The sequence below is a fragment of the Montipora capricornis genome, chromosome 11 (assembly GCF_036669925.1).
Source record: "Montipora capricornis isolate CH-2021 chromosome 11, ASM3666992v2, whole genome shotgun sequence".
In the NCBI taxonomy this organism is placed as follows: Eukaryota; Metazoa; Cnidaria; class Anthozoa; order Scleractinia; family Acroporidae; genus Montipora; species Montipora capricornis.
Genome location: NC_090893.1, coordinates 10,168,777 through 10,187,570, shown reverse-complemented (window position 1 = coordinate 10,187,570; position 18,794 = coordinate 10,168,777). Strand labels below are relative to the sequence as shown.

The 18,794-nt window shown below is 38.4% G+C and overlaps 1 protein-coding gene across 2 annotated transcripts in view; it reads right to left on the bottom strand.

Moving 5' to 3' along the window:
* LOC138022902 (DNA repair endonuclease XPF-like) overlaps nucleotides 1-18,794 on the bottom strand; it is a 46,150-nt gene that overhangs the window by 9,495 nt on the left and 17,861 nt on the right. Inside the window, exons 14-29 of one of the 2 annotated variants that reach the window (XM_068869913.1) lie at nucleotides 18,331-18,350; nucleotides 16,469-16,561; nucleotides 14,005-14,066; nucleotides 13,294-13,384; nucleotides 12,669-12,727; nucleotides 12,157-12,275; nucleotides 11,215-11,249; nucleotides 11,090-11,115; nucleotides 10,345-10,439; nucleotides 8,411-8,504; nucleotides 6,818-6,892; nucleotides 6,656-6,718; nucleotides 5,456-5,593; nucleotides 2,826-2,912; nucleotides 986-1,071; nucleotides 62-155 (exon numbers count right to left, since the gene is read on the bottom strand). In XM_068869913.1, the coding sequence (XP_068726014.1) occupies nucleotides 62-155; nucleotides 986-1,071; nucleotides 2,826-2,912; nucleotides 5,456-5,593; nucleotides 6,656-6,718; nucleotides 6,818-6,892; nucleotides 8,411-8,504; nucleotides 10,345-10,439; nucleotides 11,090-11,115; nucleotides 11,215-11,249; nucleotides 12,157-12,275; nucleotides 12,669-12,727; nucleotides 13,294-13,384; nucleotides 14,005-14,066; nucleotides 16,469-16,561; nucleotides 18,331-18,350 (1,237 nt within the window). The remainder of the gene's footprint in view (nucleotides 1-61; nucleotides 156-985; nucleotides 1,072-2,825; nucleotides 2,913-5,455; nucleotides 5,594-6,655; nucleotides 6,719-6,817; nucleotides 6,893-8,410; nucleotides 8,505-10,344; nucleotides 10,440-11,089; nucleotides 11,116-11,214; nucleotides 11,250-12,156; nucleotides 12,276-12,668; nucleotides 12,728-13,293; nucleotides 13,385-14,004; nucleotides 14,067-16,468; nucleotides 16,562-18,330; nucleotides 18,351-18,794) is intronic. The other variant, XM_068869914.1, reaches the window with a different exon arrangement.

Sequence of the window (18,794 nt, the reverse complement as noted above, 5' to 3'; positions counted from 1 at the left end):
CATTCCCAAAAACACTCAATGCTACCAAAAATAACTCATTATTTTACGAAAGCACTCTCACATGAACCTGAAGTGAAAAGGACTTGTTTGGATCAAATTCGATGAGAAGAACAGGTTTCTTGTAAAATCTCGTCATTGCAACCACTTGATTGTACCTGCAAACAATAATGATTATTATTATTGTTAATTTAAACGCAGTTTTCAAAACAGATTTCACGATAAAAGTTAACGTTAAAAAACAACGATGTTTCAACCGTTCGATGGTCATTTTCAAGTTGAAAAGTAAAATTTTCAACAATTTGATCCATTTTACTTTTCAACTTGAAAATGACCGTCGAACGGTCGAAACATCGCTGTTTTTAACGTTAACTTTGCAACTTGAAAACTTGAAAATGACCGTCGAATGGTCGAAACGTGGTTGTGAAATCTTAAATGCAGTTACATTGTGTACATGAAAAGGACCAATTTTTTTGGGCCCCAGAGGGAAACCCCCAATCTTGACTCTCATGTATTCTGTACCAATACAAAAGATTAACTTAAAACCAAAGGAAATTCTATTAAAATCAAATAAATTTGGCAACCACAACACATCACAATACTTAGCCCTTGTTCAAGAAGGTGGTGCTCGGGATAGTGTAAATGAAAATTAACAAGTATGAAATTCATTTATTTTGGATATAAAATGCTTTCCTTGCATTTTTTTAAAAAATCAATTTTCAGTGAATATTTATTCCTCTGGTTTAAAAATATTTTTAAAAGGTTCCCTGCAATCAGTTTATTTATGTTTACACGGGCTGCTACAATTCAAGTCAAGTCAAGTACACTAAAGTTTGATGATGATTTGCACCTGGGGTCAGAGCAGTCAGAATTTTTTTTTTGTTAATTGCTTTTCCTTTCCCGTGGAAAAAAGCAGCAGTAAAAATTATTTTCCCAATATCTAGTCTAAAGTTACCCCTTACCACCGGAAACCCATGATTGAACTTACAGCCTTCCGTTGTTCAGTGAACCAATCAAATCACTAATGCTCTTCCTTTCCACACACATATCCGGAGTAAGGATGTAGTCACCAACCTGCCATTTTGTCAACACAGTTTTTCATGAGTTAAATCATTCTGTTCTAAATGGAGTAAATTGAAATTTAATGGGGCTTATGAGGAATGCCTTTGGTATGAAAAAAAAAATTAATGCTTTCCAACAGTTGGAAAGCGTTTTCATTATGGTTCGAAGCATATTATTTATCATGTTAATGATCTCTCCTTGCGCTACAACAGTGAGTCTTTTGTTTACAATTTTGTTGAGTATAATTATACAAATTTGTACCTTAACTATAAATCCAACTGATTTGGTTTTTGAAGTTCCCTTGCCTTCGAACAGTCGTTTGTCCTACTTCGATCCTGTATCTATAGTGTTTGAAACCTCTAATCCTCTGAGTTACGTGATGCATTGCATTTCAATCGAGGACTACGGACTACGTTTTCCAGTGGGTTTTTTGGCCTGATGAGTTTTCACTGAGTTTTCACTGATTTCCACTGTTCTTCAGGCAACCAGCACAGTCACACTCCAATTTTTCGTAACGTCCTTTTAATTACTGCCTTGCTTTGCTAGCTGTGCATAGAGTTGCTGTTGGTGATTCTGTCCAGTATGCGCTTGTCTTGATTGATTGATCTTGATCAGTGATTGAAGACATTCACATGGCATGTGGAGTGTGTTACGAAAAATAGCATTGCGTGACAAGTGTTACTTCCTAGAAGCTTCGCGAGAGTTTGTAGTTTGTTTATTTTTAGGTTCGTGCGTAAGCGTTTCTAAATTGGTGTATTTTGTAATCTTTCTATAATTAGATTGATTACTAATTTAGAAAGTTCTAGAAGCTTATTGTGAGTATATAAGTAGGCGAGTCCAAGCGGAGTGTTTTTTTAACTAGTTTTTCACAAGCGAAGAGAGTTGGCGTTAGCCGTGTTTAGTCAAGTGTGACAGAAGCAGTGTTTATTCAAGTTGGCGGAGGCCGTGTAAGTTTATCACGTTACGTGCTGTCTAAGAGTCTTACATCCTGGAAACTACATTCATTTTTGGAATAAATCTTCTTGTTGTTGTTCCGAGAACCGTGCGTTCAGTTTAGTCTGCAAACTACCTTTCCTCAAAACATTTGAACTCGTAACAGAGTGCTTAGCTGTCCCCCTCCACTACACTTTTCATTGTGTGTTAGTGTGACCAGTTCCTATCTCTCATTCTACACAAGGGCTCATGACCTGGGGTCCGTTTCTCGAAAGTCCCGAAAAAGCCATTTATGAAACTGCTAACTGCTTATTTTGGAGAGCCGATCTTTTAACGAGTTTTCAAGGGAACAAAAAGAAAAATAACTGTTAAGTTTGATGACTTAAGTCCACTCTGTTCTTGAGATACAAAGGGAATTGTGACACCCGAAAATGGCTCGTAAAGTTTCGGGACTTTCGAGAAATGGGCCCCAGATAACTGTTACAATGATCTCCCAACAAATGAGAGGACTGTCTCCACCAAGGAGTTGGCTGCAGGAAGTTGAAGCGAAGTTCCTCGATATCTTAAAATACCCAACCTATACTCATTTATCAGAACAGTGAAAGTGGACATCTAGAGAACAGCTGGAGGAGTTTGCCTATAACACAGGCCCAGTTATGAATCCAACAAATTACTTTAATTCATTGGCAAATTAATTGAATAGAATATGAAACCAAGGTTGTTACATTGTTTAATCTCAGGATTAATCCAGTCAATGTTTAAAATGAGAAATTAAAAGGGTTTGCCTCCAGATGTTCAAAATTTGTTTGTTAAGTTTCCAGTAACACACAAACCTCCAAAGTGACAGGTTCAATGTCAATTCCTCTGCGATGAATCAGTGATGGGAGTTCACTGCGAAACTCTCGCATATCAACAATAACCTGTTACACAAAAATACTGAGTAAATAAAATACACACTGTGTACATACTAAGCAGTATTTATCAATTCCATGCATTCTAGTATGTTCTGGTAATGTTCGCACTCAAAGGTGTTTGTATCAGCACCGCCACTGTGGAAAACAGAAAAATGTTGCTCTGTTATTCTTACAGAAAGAGCTTTTGTGAAATAACACAATTTCTGTAAGTTAGAGTGGAGGTTACCTTGATTGAGGGATCAACCACAGAAAAAGTAAAAGCCCTCTAGAATGCATAGCCCGAAAAGGAGGCTTGAGAGGGCTTTCAGTACACGCAAATGTAAGCCACACATGAAATACTTAAGTTGCTTGCGACAGCTCATGAATCCAAACACATACATGCCCAGAAATGAAAATGTGACCAAAAATCATAAAAACCGGAAACAGTAAGCTAAATGACCTACTCTGTAAAAGTAAAACGTAAAGTAAAAGTAACTTTATTTAACATCAGTAGTTCCTACAGCTACGAGGCTGGTATCAATGGAAGCCAACAGACTGCGCCCTTTACCCCCCTCCCTCCCTCTGTCAGTGCTCTGTTTTACGGGGATTTAAAGCTATAGCTACACGGATCAGAGGAAAGTCGAAACAGACGTTTAAGTCACTGACGATCGAACCGGGGACCTCTCGCTCCGAAAGCCGCGCTCGCTCCGAAAGCCACGCACTAGCCAACTGAGCCACGACTGCTCCTCCTCCTGACCTACTCTACATAAGACACATTTTTTTTGTTTTCTTAAAGGAATTTTTAACACACTCCATGCTATTAGAGTGAGACTCCTAGCCTTTACTGTGTTTCTTTACTCATCAATAATTGGAAGCACTTTAGGAGTGATTGGTTCAAACAAATCTCTATTTTCTTGTCTCCTAATAGTGTTTCATACACCTTATTCCAAAATAACCGCTGATTAAATCAGCGGATACAAATTGGCCCTTGTTGCCTCGTTCAAGATAAAATATTCCGTTGAATTTTAAGCTTAAGAACGAAGCATCAAGGGCTAATTTGAATAAAAACAAAAGAATATTTAAATGACGGCCATTTTGGAATAAGGTGTATAAATAGAGGATATTACATGGCCATGTGGAGATACGAAATGTCTCTTAGGGCCGATTTACACGATACGATTTTGTCGCATGCGACAAACTCACGACAGGCCTACGACATGACTTACGATTGTCGCAGCGTTTTAAAACATGTTTTAAAATGCTACAACATTTTTTCTGACGTACACAACAATCGTAAACCATGTCGTGGGCCTTAGAGGGTTGATTTCAACGCAAGAAGAGATATTTCGTATCTCCGTGCGGCCATGTAATATTCTATTTATTATATAAACACCAATGAAATACTAAATCATTCCACAAAAGGCATCGAAAGACGCGATGAATATAATTATGTAACCATAGCAACAGTGATATTTTCACTTGTGAAGATAACATGTGCGAAAACTCACTTGGTATTTCATTGGCGCTTATATAATAAAATGAATAACTCAAGGCAAGAGAATTTAATGGATTTTTGAAATTGTAAATTACAAAAAAAAAATACTAGGTCAGGGAATTAATTTTCAAGATATTTTCCAAACAGTTTTAAAGGGTCTTTGAAAAGCACAACGCTATAATCATCATGACAATATTGGACAAAGCAAACACAGTCAAAAATTGCCTGACAAACAGCAAAACATTGTTCTAATTAAAGGCCCACCTTCAACCGACAGCTTTTCGACCGTTTGTTCTTGTTGTGGAAATTTGCATTGCTTATCGTAGTGATCTAATTGGATGAATTTCAGCTTAGGGCAGAATTTTCATATACGAAAATTGTTCCATGGCACGCAATGCCTGTTGGTTGAAGGAAAATTACCCCCACCCTGTGCTGAAAGGTTTGAAGACAGTGACCACACAGACAAACTCTTGTTTGGAGCTCTTTATTTAGGCAGGTGCCGTGGAGGGCCATGGGAAGGAAACAAGGACCCTGGGGTGGGAGGGGGGGGGGAATGACAGAGTCTGATTGGATGATCAAAGCAAAGAATGAGGGAAGATGGGAAACAGGAAGGTCACGGAACCCATCGGGGAAAGACGGAAAAGATCATCAATGAATTTCTGGAAGGACTTCTGCCCAACATTGTTGTAATATTATTGTTTGCCATTGGAAACTCACAGAAACTTGTGCCAAATCCTTTTGATTTTTTTTAAAGATTGAAGTAGGAGTATGATTGCTTGCGTGAGTTTTGAGATCTGAGCATACACGTTAACCCATTGTCTCCCGGGGGGTTTCCCCATTGACGAGTAAAATTGTCTGACGTTAGACAGTCAGTCTGGTGAGTTCAGGCCAGTTTGGGATTCAAAGGGTTAAGGTTTGGAGGTCAAGTTTCTTCACATGCGCATGCTTGCAACTCAAAACTTGTACACCTAATAAAGAGAGCACACTCTGACCCAAAGGTGGAAATTAAAAACAAGTCCTTTGGCATAACCAAGTAACCTCCCAACCACTGCTTTCAACCTTAATTATTCATAACCTTTCTAGACACTTTGCTGTCTGCACCTTGTCCTCCTGCTTTTCGTGTATTTACAGCATCTGAAGCCTTGGAAGCATCCCTACTCAACAACATAGCAGCATCTGTTCGTCCTTCTCGCTCCTCTGGTACAACCATGGTCTGCAAAGAAGATAATGGAGAGCTTTAGATTCTAGATAAGAACAACATTAAGCGAGCACAAACCAGCGTCATTTTGACCGGAAAAACATGACCCAGTCGTCATTTTAATACAAGGTTTTGACAAAATGTCGTCAGGTCACACTAAGTCACCAACATGGTAGTAGTTTTGGCATTTTTCGATAAATTTTCTAAATATTTTCGCTACAAACAGGCAGTGACTGTCAAATCTCGTACTCATTCTCATCCTCGTCCTACTGTAGAATCTAGAAAGAAAGATCTTCTCCCATCTTTACATTTCAGCTCTATCCCCAGGGTTTTCTACAAAATTTAAAGTTAGTGGCTGGCTTGAGTTGAGTAACAAACTATTATCATCACTAAAACGAAAGTCAGTGGGGAGTGAAACCCCAGGGGGGGGGGGGGACTCCCATATGGAACAGATGGGGATGCTTGTCGGAAATTTTGAATTTAACCCCTAATGGGAGACCATCTGGGCGTGGCTCAAGCTTTTTGAGACCCCTAAAGGAGACCAATCTGGGCGTGGCTTAAGCAAATTTTGACCCCTAAAAACAAGTTAAAAAGAAAATTTGACTTCTGTTTCTCTTTGCGTAATTCTGTGTTTCTTTGCAGAACCCTAAACGAGACCTTGGCGGCTTAAAATATTGGCGCTTTGCCTGTAACACCCTAATCGAGACCAAAATCTAAAATTTACACCCCTAAACGAGACGACAAGGATCCCCGTCTGTTTCATATGGGAGTCCCCCCTCCTGGGAGTGAAACATGCACAGTTAGTCGTATGAAGAAAGTTGATGTAGGCAATTAAAGTAACCACCACGATAAGAGGTTTTTGCAAACTGGAGGTGGTTCATCTACCAGTACCTTTATTAACTCAATCAATCCACTGATTTATGGAAAGGCAGAAACGTGCATGGGATATAAAAACACATGCTAAATTATGAACTCATTAAATGTGTATCAATCTCTTTGACTGAGTGGTACTGAGGTGTGGCTAACCTGATTAACTTATGGAATGATCGCTAAAATTCATAGAAACACTGCACTCACTCCTTTCTCCTTGATAAGCATCTCAAAGGCTTCTTTTTCTTTACGAAGGGTTGTTAAATATTTCTGACAGAGAAACCAAAGGGCAAAGAAATTACTGGTAATATTATGCTTCACATTTTCATTGTTTCCTATAAAATTAATGAGACACAACCCTTTGTGTACCTGCTCCTCAACAGAACCAGTATAGATCAGGAAATAGACTCGCAAAGGGATTCCAGGTCTGGAAGCCTTGAATACCTGCAAAAAAAAAATAATTCATTTTCATTGATAATAATATGCATGAAAAAATTACTCGATTCCGATTGGCTAAGAGCAGTGCAGTTCAGGTGTAAAACCAGTGCAAAAAAGTGTAATACCAGTGCAAATTACACAATCATTGAAATTCTGGATTATGATTGGCTCATAAACAAAAGGGTTTGGTCAGAACCAATCAAATCTTTTGTTTTCAAACCAAGCCTGCACCCTGGATGGTGCAATTTATGGCACAATCTTTCCCTGTTTGTGTGAGACGTGTGCATTTCTTCTGCTTAACCATCTCAAATTTTTTGATGTATATTATTATTAAGACTAGTTATCACATGAATTTTCTCGAGGAGTTTGGGATAAATAAGGACTTGTAAATTTTTTCAAAGACTACAGATTGCACTCGCCCTATGGGCTTGTGTGGGAGGCGCGGTGGCCTCACAGTTAGAGTGCTCGACTCCAGATCGAGTGGTTTGGGTTCGGGTCCTGGTGTTGTGTTCTTGGGCAAGACAGTTTACTCTCATGGTGAGAATATGCTCCATATTGACAAGTTATATCCTAGCAGTATGGCACGGCAATTTTCACATCAAAACATTGAATGCATGAGTACGAAAAGAAACTCAAAGATTACAAAGGACATAGTTGTAGGTTTCAACCTCAGAAAGACTGGACGAATAGTCAGGGACTCAAAATATTTGAGGAGAAAATTCTCGACAGTTATGCAAACCCCTCAACTGCGTCTTAGGTTTGCATAACTGTCTCAAATTCTCTTAACTCCCCCTCATGTTTAGATGAGGCTATGGAAACATGGAAAAAAGTCCTCTATTGCTTTTATAAAATATTTCTCAAAGATAATTCGACAAATGAAGGAAAATTCTGGTTTTTTCAGTCTTGATTGAAACAGATTTTCTTGATAAATGCTCATATTTCCTACCAGCCAATCAAAACGTGTGTCTGACAATACATAACCAATCAAAATTTGTGTGATGTCACAGTTGTATTTCCATACTCTCACCTAAACACAGCTATTGACCAATGAGAGTGCGGGTACTATCCTAATTATTTTATAAATATGATTGAATAGACAAATAATCAACCAATTCAATGTTCATCAACTCTGTGGGACATAAGGCACCCACAGGACTGGTGTGGTAGTCTGGCCTCAGTGGCATATTAAGATAGGATGGACCTCAGACACATCAGGTAAGTTTCACTACTCACAAGTCCAAAGAACAGTTAAAAAATCTTAAAATGATGGTATGAAGCAAGAAAGCACCTCCTACATGTATCTTGAACATTTCTAGACATTCAACTTTCTTGTTCAATCTATCAGTCAGAACTTATGTATAACTTGACCACAAAATGACTTGCTCTCTTAACCACAAAGGGCTTTTTTCAGTAATCAAGTAACAAGATTACACAAATTACAGCAGCGCTGTACAACGTTTAAAAACACTCCAGGAATATCACAAGGGACTGAAATTATAAATTAGGGAGGAGAAATCAACATACTTCAAGCTGTCTTATGAACTGCATTTGAGCATCGTATAGGACAACATATCGTGGCTGGACTTCATTAAGAGTGCGCAACAAGCTGTAGCGATCACTAGAAAGTAAAAACGAAAAGAAAGTGGTTAATGCTATGGGCTTTTTGTGGTTGTAGAATTCTAAGCAACTGTATTCCCTAAAGAGGACAAAGGAAAAAGGAGAGTTCAGTGCTAAACCAGGGCTCTTGACAAACCATGTCATAAAGATAAGGGGAGTGGATCAAAGACCTTGTAATTAGATGTGGGAACAGTATCCCCAGTAAAAACAACCTTATCCGGAATGGTTAGGCCTGGGATGCTACTTCTATACTTATCTACACGCTCTCATAAGATAACAGTACTACTGACAATACATTGTCTTGTGACCAAGGATGCTAATAATAATAATAATAATAATAATCAATAAGCTTATAAAGCTGAATACAAGTACTCTTCTCTTTTTTTGTTGGGAACACTGCAAATGCAATAAAATTAAGGCAGGTCAAATCAGAGAAATCTCTCGCAGCAGAGTAGAGAACAAAGAAACTCCACCTTGAATGAAGAGTCCAGGAATGGAAGCCAAGACACACTGGACAGTGTATAAGAAAAAATTGTTATCATTTTTACAAGCTCATAATTATTCCCTAAAGTCCTGGAAGGAAATGGACTAGCTGAGTGGTTAGGGGCCCTGAACACCGTTGGAGTTGTTCTGAGTAGACCCACATATCAGCTTCTCATCTTCACTTGTTAAATAACAATAATCTATTCGACTACGAGCATGCATTGGATATAACACAGTAAATCAATGTCATATACTCATATCCAACCAGCATGAATGGAATAACAAAATAAAAAAATATAATTTTTTATTTCATTTCATTGAACTTGCAACTGTTTCATCTTAATTAGCCCCGATTCACACTGGTACAGGATGAATTTTCTACCAGTTGAAAAATATGACCAGCCATTTTGTTGCACGGAACCCTGCAACATTTTCGCTCTGTTGACACAGAACTGATGAACTGGATTAAAATTTAACCTTTGTCAGTGGTTTTACCATCTGTTCATGAACAGATAAAAAATAAAAAATGGCGACTAATTCGTCAAGAAAGAGAAAGGCCACACATCCATGCAACCACGCCTTTGCTGTGCAAAAATTTAGACGGTCAAGGTGTTCACAGCATTTCGGTTAAATTTTCGCCAGTGCCAGCTAAAAAATCCGCCCCCGATTTGGGCTTTCAAATTTTTCAATGGCGAAGCCTCCAAATTTTAGTACATTTAGCGTGGTTCCCTGTGAACAGAACCCCTAAATACACGTACACAAATTTTCAACCAGTAGAAAATTTGTACGGTACCATGTGAATCAGGCCTTAGTTTACCAAACAACAATAACAACAACAATAAAACTTTATTAATATTTAACAATTAAAAGAAGGACACGTACAACTTGCGTATAGCGTAAGCTAGTCGAGGCGAGTTGTGCAGGGAAAAAAAAAGGGAAAAAGAAGAAAGTAAGCTTCAAATAACAGACTATGAAAAATGACAGGACTAAACTATAAATAAAATACAATCATTAGCATCCGGAGACAAATATAGTTACACAATTGATTGATAATAAGTAGCTTAATAAACTAAACAGGCGAAGAGATTGACAGTGAATTGTTACAAAACAATTTGGAAGTTGTTTCAATTTTACAAATTAAAGGACCTGCACAATGCACAGTCAGTTTCAAATAAAGCCATGTGATAATTATATACCGTACATTGTATGAGCTTATAACCATGATCGAGTGAGCCAGTTACAATGTTTCTTGAAATGCCTCAAGAGGAGAGAGGTCAATTATGTATTTTTTCTGCACAACAACCAAATCACATGCATTTTTAATCCTACATGTATGGCACCCGTAGGAAATGCTTTACCTGCAGCCTGTCAATGGATGAATTATCACAACACGAGAAGTCAAAAGATTTATTTCACGAGAAGCCTCCACTGTATCCTTGCTTTCTTGATCTGGCTAAAAATGAAATGGAATGTAGTACATTTACACTGGTGTTTAAACAAGTCCAGCACACATCTTCACCATTTTACGTAGCCTATGGTGGCCATAGTTGACCTTGTGGGGATTTGACCAGTTTCCCCCATTTCTTTTGGCACTGTGCTCCTCTAACTGTGTCAATAATTGACCACCCAGTCCAATCAAAACACTCAGTGAGCAGGAATTTCAACTTAAATGGTTTGAATCTAGGAATCACACACCTTGATGGAGTTAGATGCACAATGTAACTGCATGTACTACTGAAATAATGTTGTTCGGGCTATAGCTTGAAAACCTCAGGGTTCCTCTATTTTCTAATTTCCAATAATGAATAAAATAGACTAAATTCTCTTAATTACTTATTAGGTTAATATTATACAAAGCATAAATTATTGTATTGTAATACAACATTTTGTCAGCAATAAGGATACATGTATCTTCTTCTTCTTGGTTTCATACATTTCACCAGATAGGTGAAAGCCACCCTCCGAGACAAGATGACGTTGACTTAAAATTATTGAAACATCAGTCAACAACAATGGTTCTTCTCAGTACTACAATCCCCTGGCTTATGAAGATGCTCAAACTACAGCTAGGGATTCAACCAAGTTTGCCTTAAAAAGGCTTACCTTTATGATGACATTTGATCGTGACCCTTAAAAAAGAAATCAAATTAAGAATTTTACGGTGAACCTGCATGTCAAAGTAAAAATGATACAATAGCAAGGGATCTGTTCCTATGAAAAAGACTAACCTTTGAAAAACTGTTTTGCTTGCTCAGTGGTCTTACTTCAAACAAGATAACACAATAACATTAATTAAAAGCAATAAATAAACTCCTCAAATGTTTTTCATGGCAGATACAACTTCCTTCACTGTGAGAAACAGCACTTTTCTGTTTACTACATCAAGCGCTTGTTCAAAATTGGCCATAAAATAACAGAAAACATGTGACAGCACTCATTTGACCCACAACCAAGTGAGAAGTGTAGCTCTATTCCTCAGATCAAAAACATGCTTTGCAAATACAAAAATTAATTATTTCAAAACTGGAATACAAATCACTGCAATGTCATCTACAGCTCTAAGAAACAGACCCAGACCCCTTTTACTAGTTTGGCCACGACTGCATAACTGTGGCACTTTAAGAAACTGCATAATATTGAATGAACTGAGTCGCCAAGCATGTTACAATGGAAACAAGAAAGTGCAACATCAGATATTAATACTACTTCCTCTTCATTTGGAGAGGTACACTTGTTTAAAACTACTTTCCATAAAACAATTTGCCCACCTCACACTTGTTTGTAATCATGAATCATTAATTATGTAGGATGGGAAGGAAACCAAACTAACTCTTCGACAGCATGCTCATGCCAGCTTACCAAGACATTAAATGCAGTAAAGAACCTTTCTTATGCAATTTTTACTACATATATCTATACTGCAATTCACAGCTGCTTGTTTTCCCACTTTCCTCATCTTACTGAACAGCCAGGTCATACATGTAATTTGAAAGTGTGAAAACCACAGGCAGCAACTTGCAGCATATAATGAGAAATTTATGAGTTTATTCAGACAAAAATTTCAATTTTTAACCACTAGTTACTCAAGCAAGGATCCTGGATGTAAAATAACTAATTAGTATGTGAATGAATAAATAAATTCCAAGGCGATTACTATTAAATTTTGTTACCCATCATCTGAGTCTTTTTGCAATGCTTTCTTTGCAGCTGATTTTTTCCCCTTTCCTGTTCTTTTGTGCTTAGTTTCCCTAGATGTTTTTGGCTCCCGTCGACGAGATGAAGGAAAATCCTGACAATTTGAAAGCGTGCATTGAAAGTTAAATTCTAGGAACTGAATGCTGCTTCATGAGACACTCAAAATGCCCCCAATTTCACAGTACAGGAACTCAGTTTACATCATAGATAATGGTGTAGCATAGGGGGATCACCCATTGTTTTCCTAATGCAATACCCTTTGTAGGCTCAATTTTCGCCGCTCTCTCGTGTTCAGTCTACGTTCCTCCCCGAAAAGAGGAGCACGGGCTTGTTTCCCAAACAGCAGCTGGAAATCGAGCCTATACCCTCTGCAGACTAAAAAACTTTTCAAGATGATGAAATAATGCATGGCGTGGTTTGAATGTTCAGAAATACCAATTTTGAACAAAACTGGTATGCATGCACTTCAATACATTAACAAACTTACTCTTGTTTTCTGATTTTCTGCAACTGTGTCATCTCCAAAATTTTCTGCACTAGCAGAGTCTGACGAAAACAAGGAATAGAAAGGTTAATTTGTATTAGATTCAATAAGCACTATCATTGGCCAATTCATCTTGCAAGGTTCTTGCAATATGAGCAAGTGGGCATTCCTTGTCAATTTCAGTTACAAAGTTATGTTGCACTTATATGATGAACATAAAAAAACCTAATTTTTTCAATCCATGTTTAGTTAGAGCATTTTGTTTTTTTCCACTAAAATTTGGAAAGAAATGGAGTACTTAACTAATTGAGGAGCTCTCTAATTTGGTATCAAAAGGTAAATTAGTCAGTAATCTGTCACAAAGTTCAGTGTGGGTTCTATGATCAAAGGATTGCAACCATAAATGGACCAGTCTCCTTTCAGGGCAGTGAGTTAATTTAAAAATGTAACAGATTGTTGGCACACGAAGAATGCCATTTTGTGATAGAAATGTGGCATAGTCGATCAAGTTTAAGAAAAAACATCCAGCTCTTTTCTGGTTACCTTCCAGCGCCCAGATATGCTCATGCTTAAACTCTACATATATGTACAGAAACAAAGTTCTCTGAAAATAATAAACTGCTCCTACCTGTTTCTGAGGGTTCTGCTGCTGTTGTTGGATTCTTAAGCATCTTGTTGTAAAGGTTTTTCAAAACAGCTTCACTGCCATCACAAAGATACTGCAAACAATATGAGAAACAAATAACAAGTAATAAAATGGGTGTGGTGGGGTAAACTAAAGATTGGATAAACACAACAAACTGCTGCTGGGAATTTGACGTTCAGCCATTACTGAATTTACACTAATAAATAAACAAAAACTGAGAAAGGTATGGCATTATCAGGGAGTTTAAGAAACAACGTTAACAATGGCTACAGCGATAAAAATGTCACTAGTAAAACAGAAAGTATTATTCAGATGTGAGCCACAAATGCCACACAACCTTTTCCCTCCCCAAAACAATAACATTATCGCTGTGGCCACCATAGTTTCTATTAACTGCATAGACAAAGCCTACTCTAGGCAGAGATAATGAAGAGAACTTTTTCTCTTCCCTTGATCTTACTCTTGATGGGCTTAACCATTAACAAAGCAGCTGCAGAAGGCCCCCGCTTTACGTTCATCTGGCGACTACTTGAACTGCTGTAACCTACTGGCTTGTTTCCTTAACTGATGCAAGTATAGGCACAAAAAATATTCACACGATCAGTAGCATTTCGGTTATTGGTGGCATTTGTGAGCATGTTAATTTTCCCCTTACAAGGAACAATCAATGCATTTTACATCAAAAATACTTACATCTCTAAGTTGCGAACAAGTTCTTTCATCATAAGCAGCAATCAGCACATGGCCTGGCCCAACTAGAGAGCGGTGCAAAAGGAAAAAATAAAGTGTCAAAGGACCAACACTCTCTTGGCCAAATCCTTCATTTGGTTACGGTGGTTGGCCAAGAAGCAACAATCTAATTGCATAAAATTAATTTAGTTCTAACTTTTGATGCTACTTGTGGATGCCATTTTTGTGCTGTGCTATTATTTTTTTGGGTGGGACTTGTGTGACCCTCCTGTTTCCCATCTTCCCTCATTCTTAATAGCTTTGCTTCTCTGGTGAGGCCTCTGACATTGCTTTTTGCCTTGTCTTTTGTTACCTTTATTGTGGGTTCAAGTACTTTCCAATGGTTTCAGCTTCTGGGAAATTAGATTGACAAAGCCACCAAAGTTGCCATCAGGGTTTCAATTTGATCTTCCCCTTCTACATGCTGCAAGAAACAACCAGCCAGCTGATCCAAATAAGACTGCCATTAGCCATGACGAAACACCTCAAGGACCTCCTCATGGCAAGCCTCCTGTTCTCAACCATGGCACTAAAACTTCCGATCTTCAGTTACTGTAGCTTGAAAAGTTCTTTCAGAGACTTGGCTTAGAATCTTCTCTGACCAAAGACTGGGCACCATCAATGTGCATGCTCTTTCTTGGTTTGGTTATGACAATCTCAAGATTTCCATTGAAGTACCTCAAGATAAACTTGAGTTAACGACCCTTCTTGTCCGTAGATGGCTCAACACTCCCAAAATAATGTGACAAAAACTGAGTTACAGTCCCTGATTGGCAAATTGGCTTTTGTTTGTACATGCACCAGTCCAGGCTGCACATTGATGCAATGTTTGTTGAACATACTGCGCACACTCACTCATAAGCACCAATGGTTCAGTCCCATCCATGAATTGCTCGCAGACCTTGAGTAGTGGAATATTTTCTTAGCTTCGTTCGATGGAGTGTCTTTGATTTTTCTGAGCCCCTCCTCGATAACAACTTGCGGTTTTGCGCAGATGCCTTGTTGCATGGCACTGGCTCCGGCATTACACAGCTCATTAAGATTTTGGAATTTGTGCCCATCACATCGTGGGTTCGCAGAATGTTATTGATGATTGCTTGAGCCGTTTGGATTTAGACATGTTTTATCAGCAACAGTTTTATGACATTGTGCAACCATTATACTAGTTTCTTTCCTTGCCAGGTTTCCATTACTCTGCCTTACAAGATGACACTGGTAAAGTTCAAGCTTCTGCTCTCTCAGAGGACACCAAGTATACGGTAACCCTAACTAACATTACATGTATATTTGTTCACTGTATGAAATGTTCACCAAATTCTATGATGTCCAACCTCTTCCTGCATGCCAGAGACCTTGTCAAGTTTTATCACCATGGTCAGTTACTCCATCATGTCCCACCAGACTGTTAAAAATAATAATATTCTACACTGCATCGGTTTCACAATTAACTTTGTGCTGTTCCGATTCTACTGCCTTCAATGACATCAAGGTCAAGCTCACATTGAAAGGCCATAATTACATGTATTCCATGAGATAAATTGCTCATCACACCTGACTAGCTTCTAAGGTTCCGTTCTCTCCCGGATTTCAGAAACTCCGCGCACTTCACACTCGGTTTTTCCACTTTTTTTCGAACTGCCAACCTGTGTCCTACGTCCAAAGAATCATTCTCCGCGTTTTCCACCTTGTCTCTCAACGACATCACTTTTTCATTTTGGGGTGACGCAGTTAGGGTCATGTGGACAAAAACACTACAGTCTGGTGACAGGCTTGATTGTTCCAATTCCATTCATCCCCAACTCCCCTCTCTGTCCTGTCTAGGCCTTACAAGTTTTATTTGGAGCCATGTTCCTAACAGCGCTTCTGCCTTCTCATTCTTATCAACTAGTCTTTGCTGTGATTGCATCACTGGCGGCGTACCCAGGTCCAGCACCCAATAGCTCACTTCTGGCATTGGCCTGGAATCCACAGACTACTCTGGGCACAGTTTATGCCACGGCGGAACTACTTTTGCTCTTGAGTGTGGCTCTCCTGCCCGAACTCAAAGATTCAAGGGGATTGGACTTCGGGTGCAAACATGTTGGATGTTCTGATTCCTTTGGCTGACAGACTTATCCTGTCTAAGACTCTCCCTTATCACTTTGGAAAAGGGATGTAATTAAGGTGTCAGTCCACATGTCACTTTCCTGTTATTTCCTTGGTTGTCAATGTGTTTTATGTCCAATTAATCTTTGCCACTGTTACCTTCTGCTACTTCAAAAGCACAAGCCACTGTTGCCTTGTACAACTTTCCTTCCAGTTCAAGTTGTTCTTCTCCTTCTGCTACCAAAAAGTTCTGATAATGGATTTATGTTTGCATTTATTATAATAATTATGCATACATGTATGAAAATTGAATAACGATGTAAATGCTTTAACAGATATTTACGTTTGCTTTCATTCTTCGCATCATCACGCTCAATCTCGTCCAAGACTTCACTTAACAACTTCCACTTAGGGCTTTCTTCCAAAACAAGACCCTCTAAAAATTCAATCAATCACTCAATAAATTATTGTTGAATCAAACAATCAATCAATCTTGAGTAGTAAAGCAAGTCATTAGGGACCTTATGCAAGGACAACGACGATGCTGTCTAAAAATACTATTTCCTGTTATTGTAATAATTTTGTGATAACTCCAAGTCATTCGGAATAGAAAGTGTTAATTAATCAACATTGCAGGAATAAAATTGGCATGAACAGTGTGGTTGTTTGGGAAGAAAATTAAAAATATTTTGTCAGGTTCTCACATCCTCTACGCAACCTTTAAATTAGTCAATTCATGTTGCTGTCAGGACGAGGATGGCAAAGAAATGTACCAAAATGCAAAACGCATGTGCAGGGCATACAGAGCCTTCGGTTTTGTTCCTTAAGTCCATTGTTTTGTGGTGTTTTCCTCGCCGTTGTTGTTGTCATATCAAAAGGTCCCTATTGTTAAAGAAATACACCTTGCAGATATCAATCCTTCAACTTTTCCATCACTAGTTCGGATGTTCTACCAGTGAGGAGGGGGACATCAGGGGTTGCCCAATAAAGCATTTCTGTGCCAGAAGTTGGCAAATACCGAAATACCGTTTTCAAAAACAGTCTGATACCAAATCCAAAGTTATTAATATGTTATATATTTCTTTCCCATGTTGGTCTGCACACGCGGATTATCTTTGTCAGTAAAGCAAATGAATGCTAAAACGAGCCCCTCTTCTAAAGTGTGAACTTGCACCAAGCATGCTCTTCAAGAAATATCAAGAATGTTGGAAAGGTCAGGTTACACTTTATAAACAGCTCCCTGTTTGATGGTTGCAAATAATGGTACGGGAAACTGGAAGTTTGTTACCAGTAACATCGAATACCGCCAACCAAAACATAGGGAACCAATTTCTGTAGGGGAATTGATCATACCACAATTCCGAACTTTTCAGACAACAATTTCTGAAATACAGCATTAAAAATTTACAGATACCGCATTTCTGCAAATCACAATGTCCCCCTCAGTGAGCTGTAGACGTCTCATGCAAGCTATGCCATTAAACTGGGTTCAGGTAACAACAATTTGTCCTGCTATACTGCTTGCATTGGACTCTCTTTGTCGAAATAAAGCATCAACGAAGTCGGAAAAAACACGAATACTTGGTAACATGGAGTAACATGGTAGTCCTTTGCAAGACTCAAACCTACACTTTTCCGATGAGTTTGTGCAATATACAAGCTGCCGAGCCATGTGAGTCAACATGCATGACTTGCATGACTGTAGACCACGGACTAATGCTAATTAACAGTTATTAAAAGCTAACAGTTTAAAATGAGTGCTTTGACTTAAATACTGTTTAATTTATCAGTGCTATTTGAAATGGGTGCTTAGACTCGTCTTATTACTGTTTATCAAAATAATTAATGCTATTTGTCAGCAGTATGCAGTATGCAGTCTGCAGTTGTCACACACCTTAGAGTTTTTGTTTGGAGCCACCATGTTGGGAGTTTGCACAATACACCAGCAAAATTTAATATCAACTGGCACCGAGAAGCACCCATTTTAAAATGGTTACCTTTCAATAACTGCTTGGCTCACATGGCCCGTTGGCTCGCACATTGTAAAACATCACTGTTACTGTTGTTTGCTTCAATTATATCCTTACTGCTAATCCACAAACCATTCAAATGCCTTTGAAAAGAAAGAAAAACCCCACCACTGAACAGATTTGGCAAGAATTTGGAGTTTACTTGACTTTGAGATACTCAAATCAAATGGTTTACCTTCATTATCTTTCTCCTCCCTAGAAAAAGTAAACAAAAGTCCTAAAGTGAGAGTCCTACACCCTTAAAAATTAATGTTTGCTTTGTCAATGACTACTAAATTGTTTGTCAGTTAGTGGCACAGACTGATAATTATTACACTTCGAGTGTACAATAAAGGAGGAGTTAGACCTAATGATGCATGGCCTCCTGAATACCAGTTTGGATTGTCTACCACTGAGCTACAAGAATTTTGCAAGTAGGATTAGCCATACATTAAGCACAATTCTGGAAATACCATTCCTATCACACCATATGGACTGCAATGTTATGCATGCAATGTTATAGGTAATGAAGTCAAGACGTTGTTTCAATCCCTTAAATTCTTACCAATGAGACACCAAGAACTTGAATAGATGAAGTGGAAAAAAGACCCAAAGAACTCACACAATGATATGAACCCAAGACTTGGTCAATCAAAACAC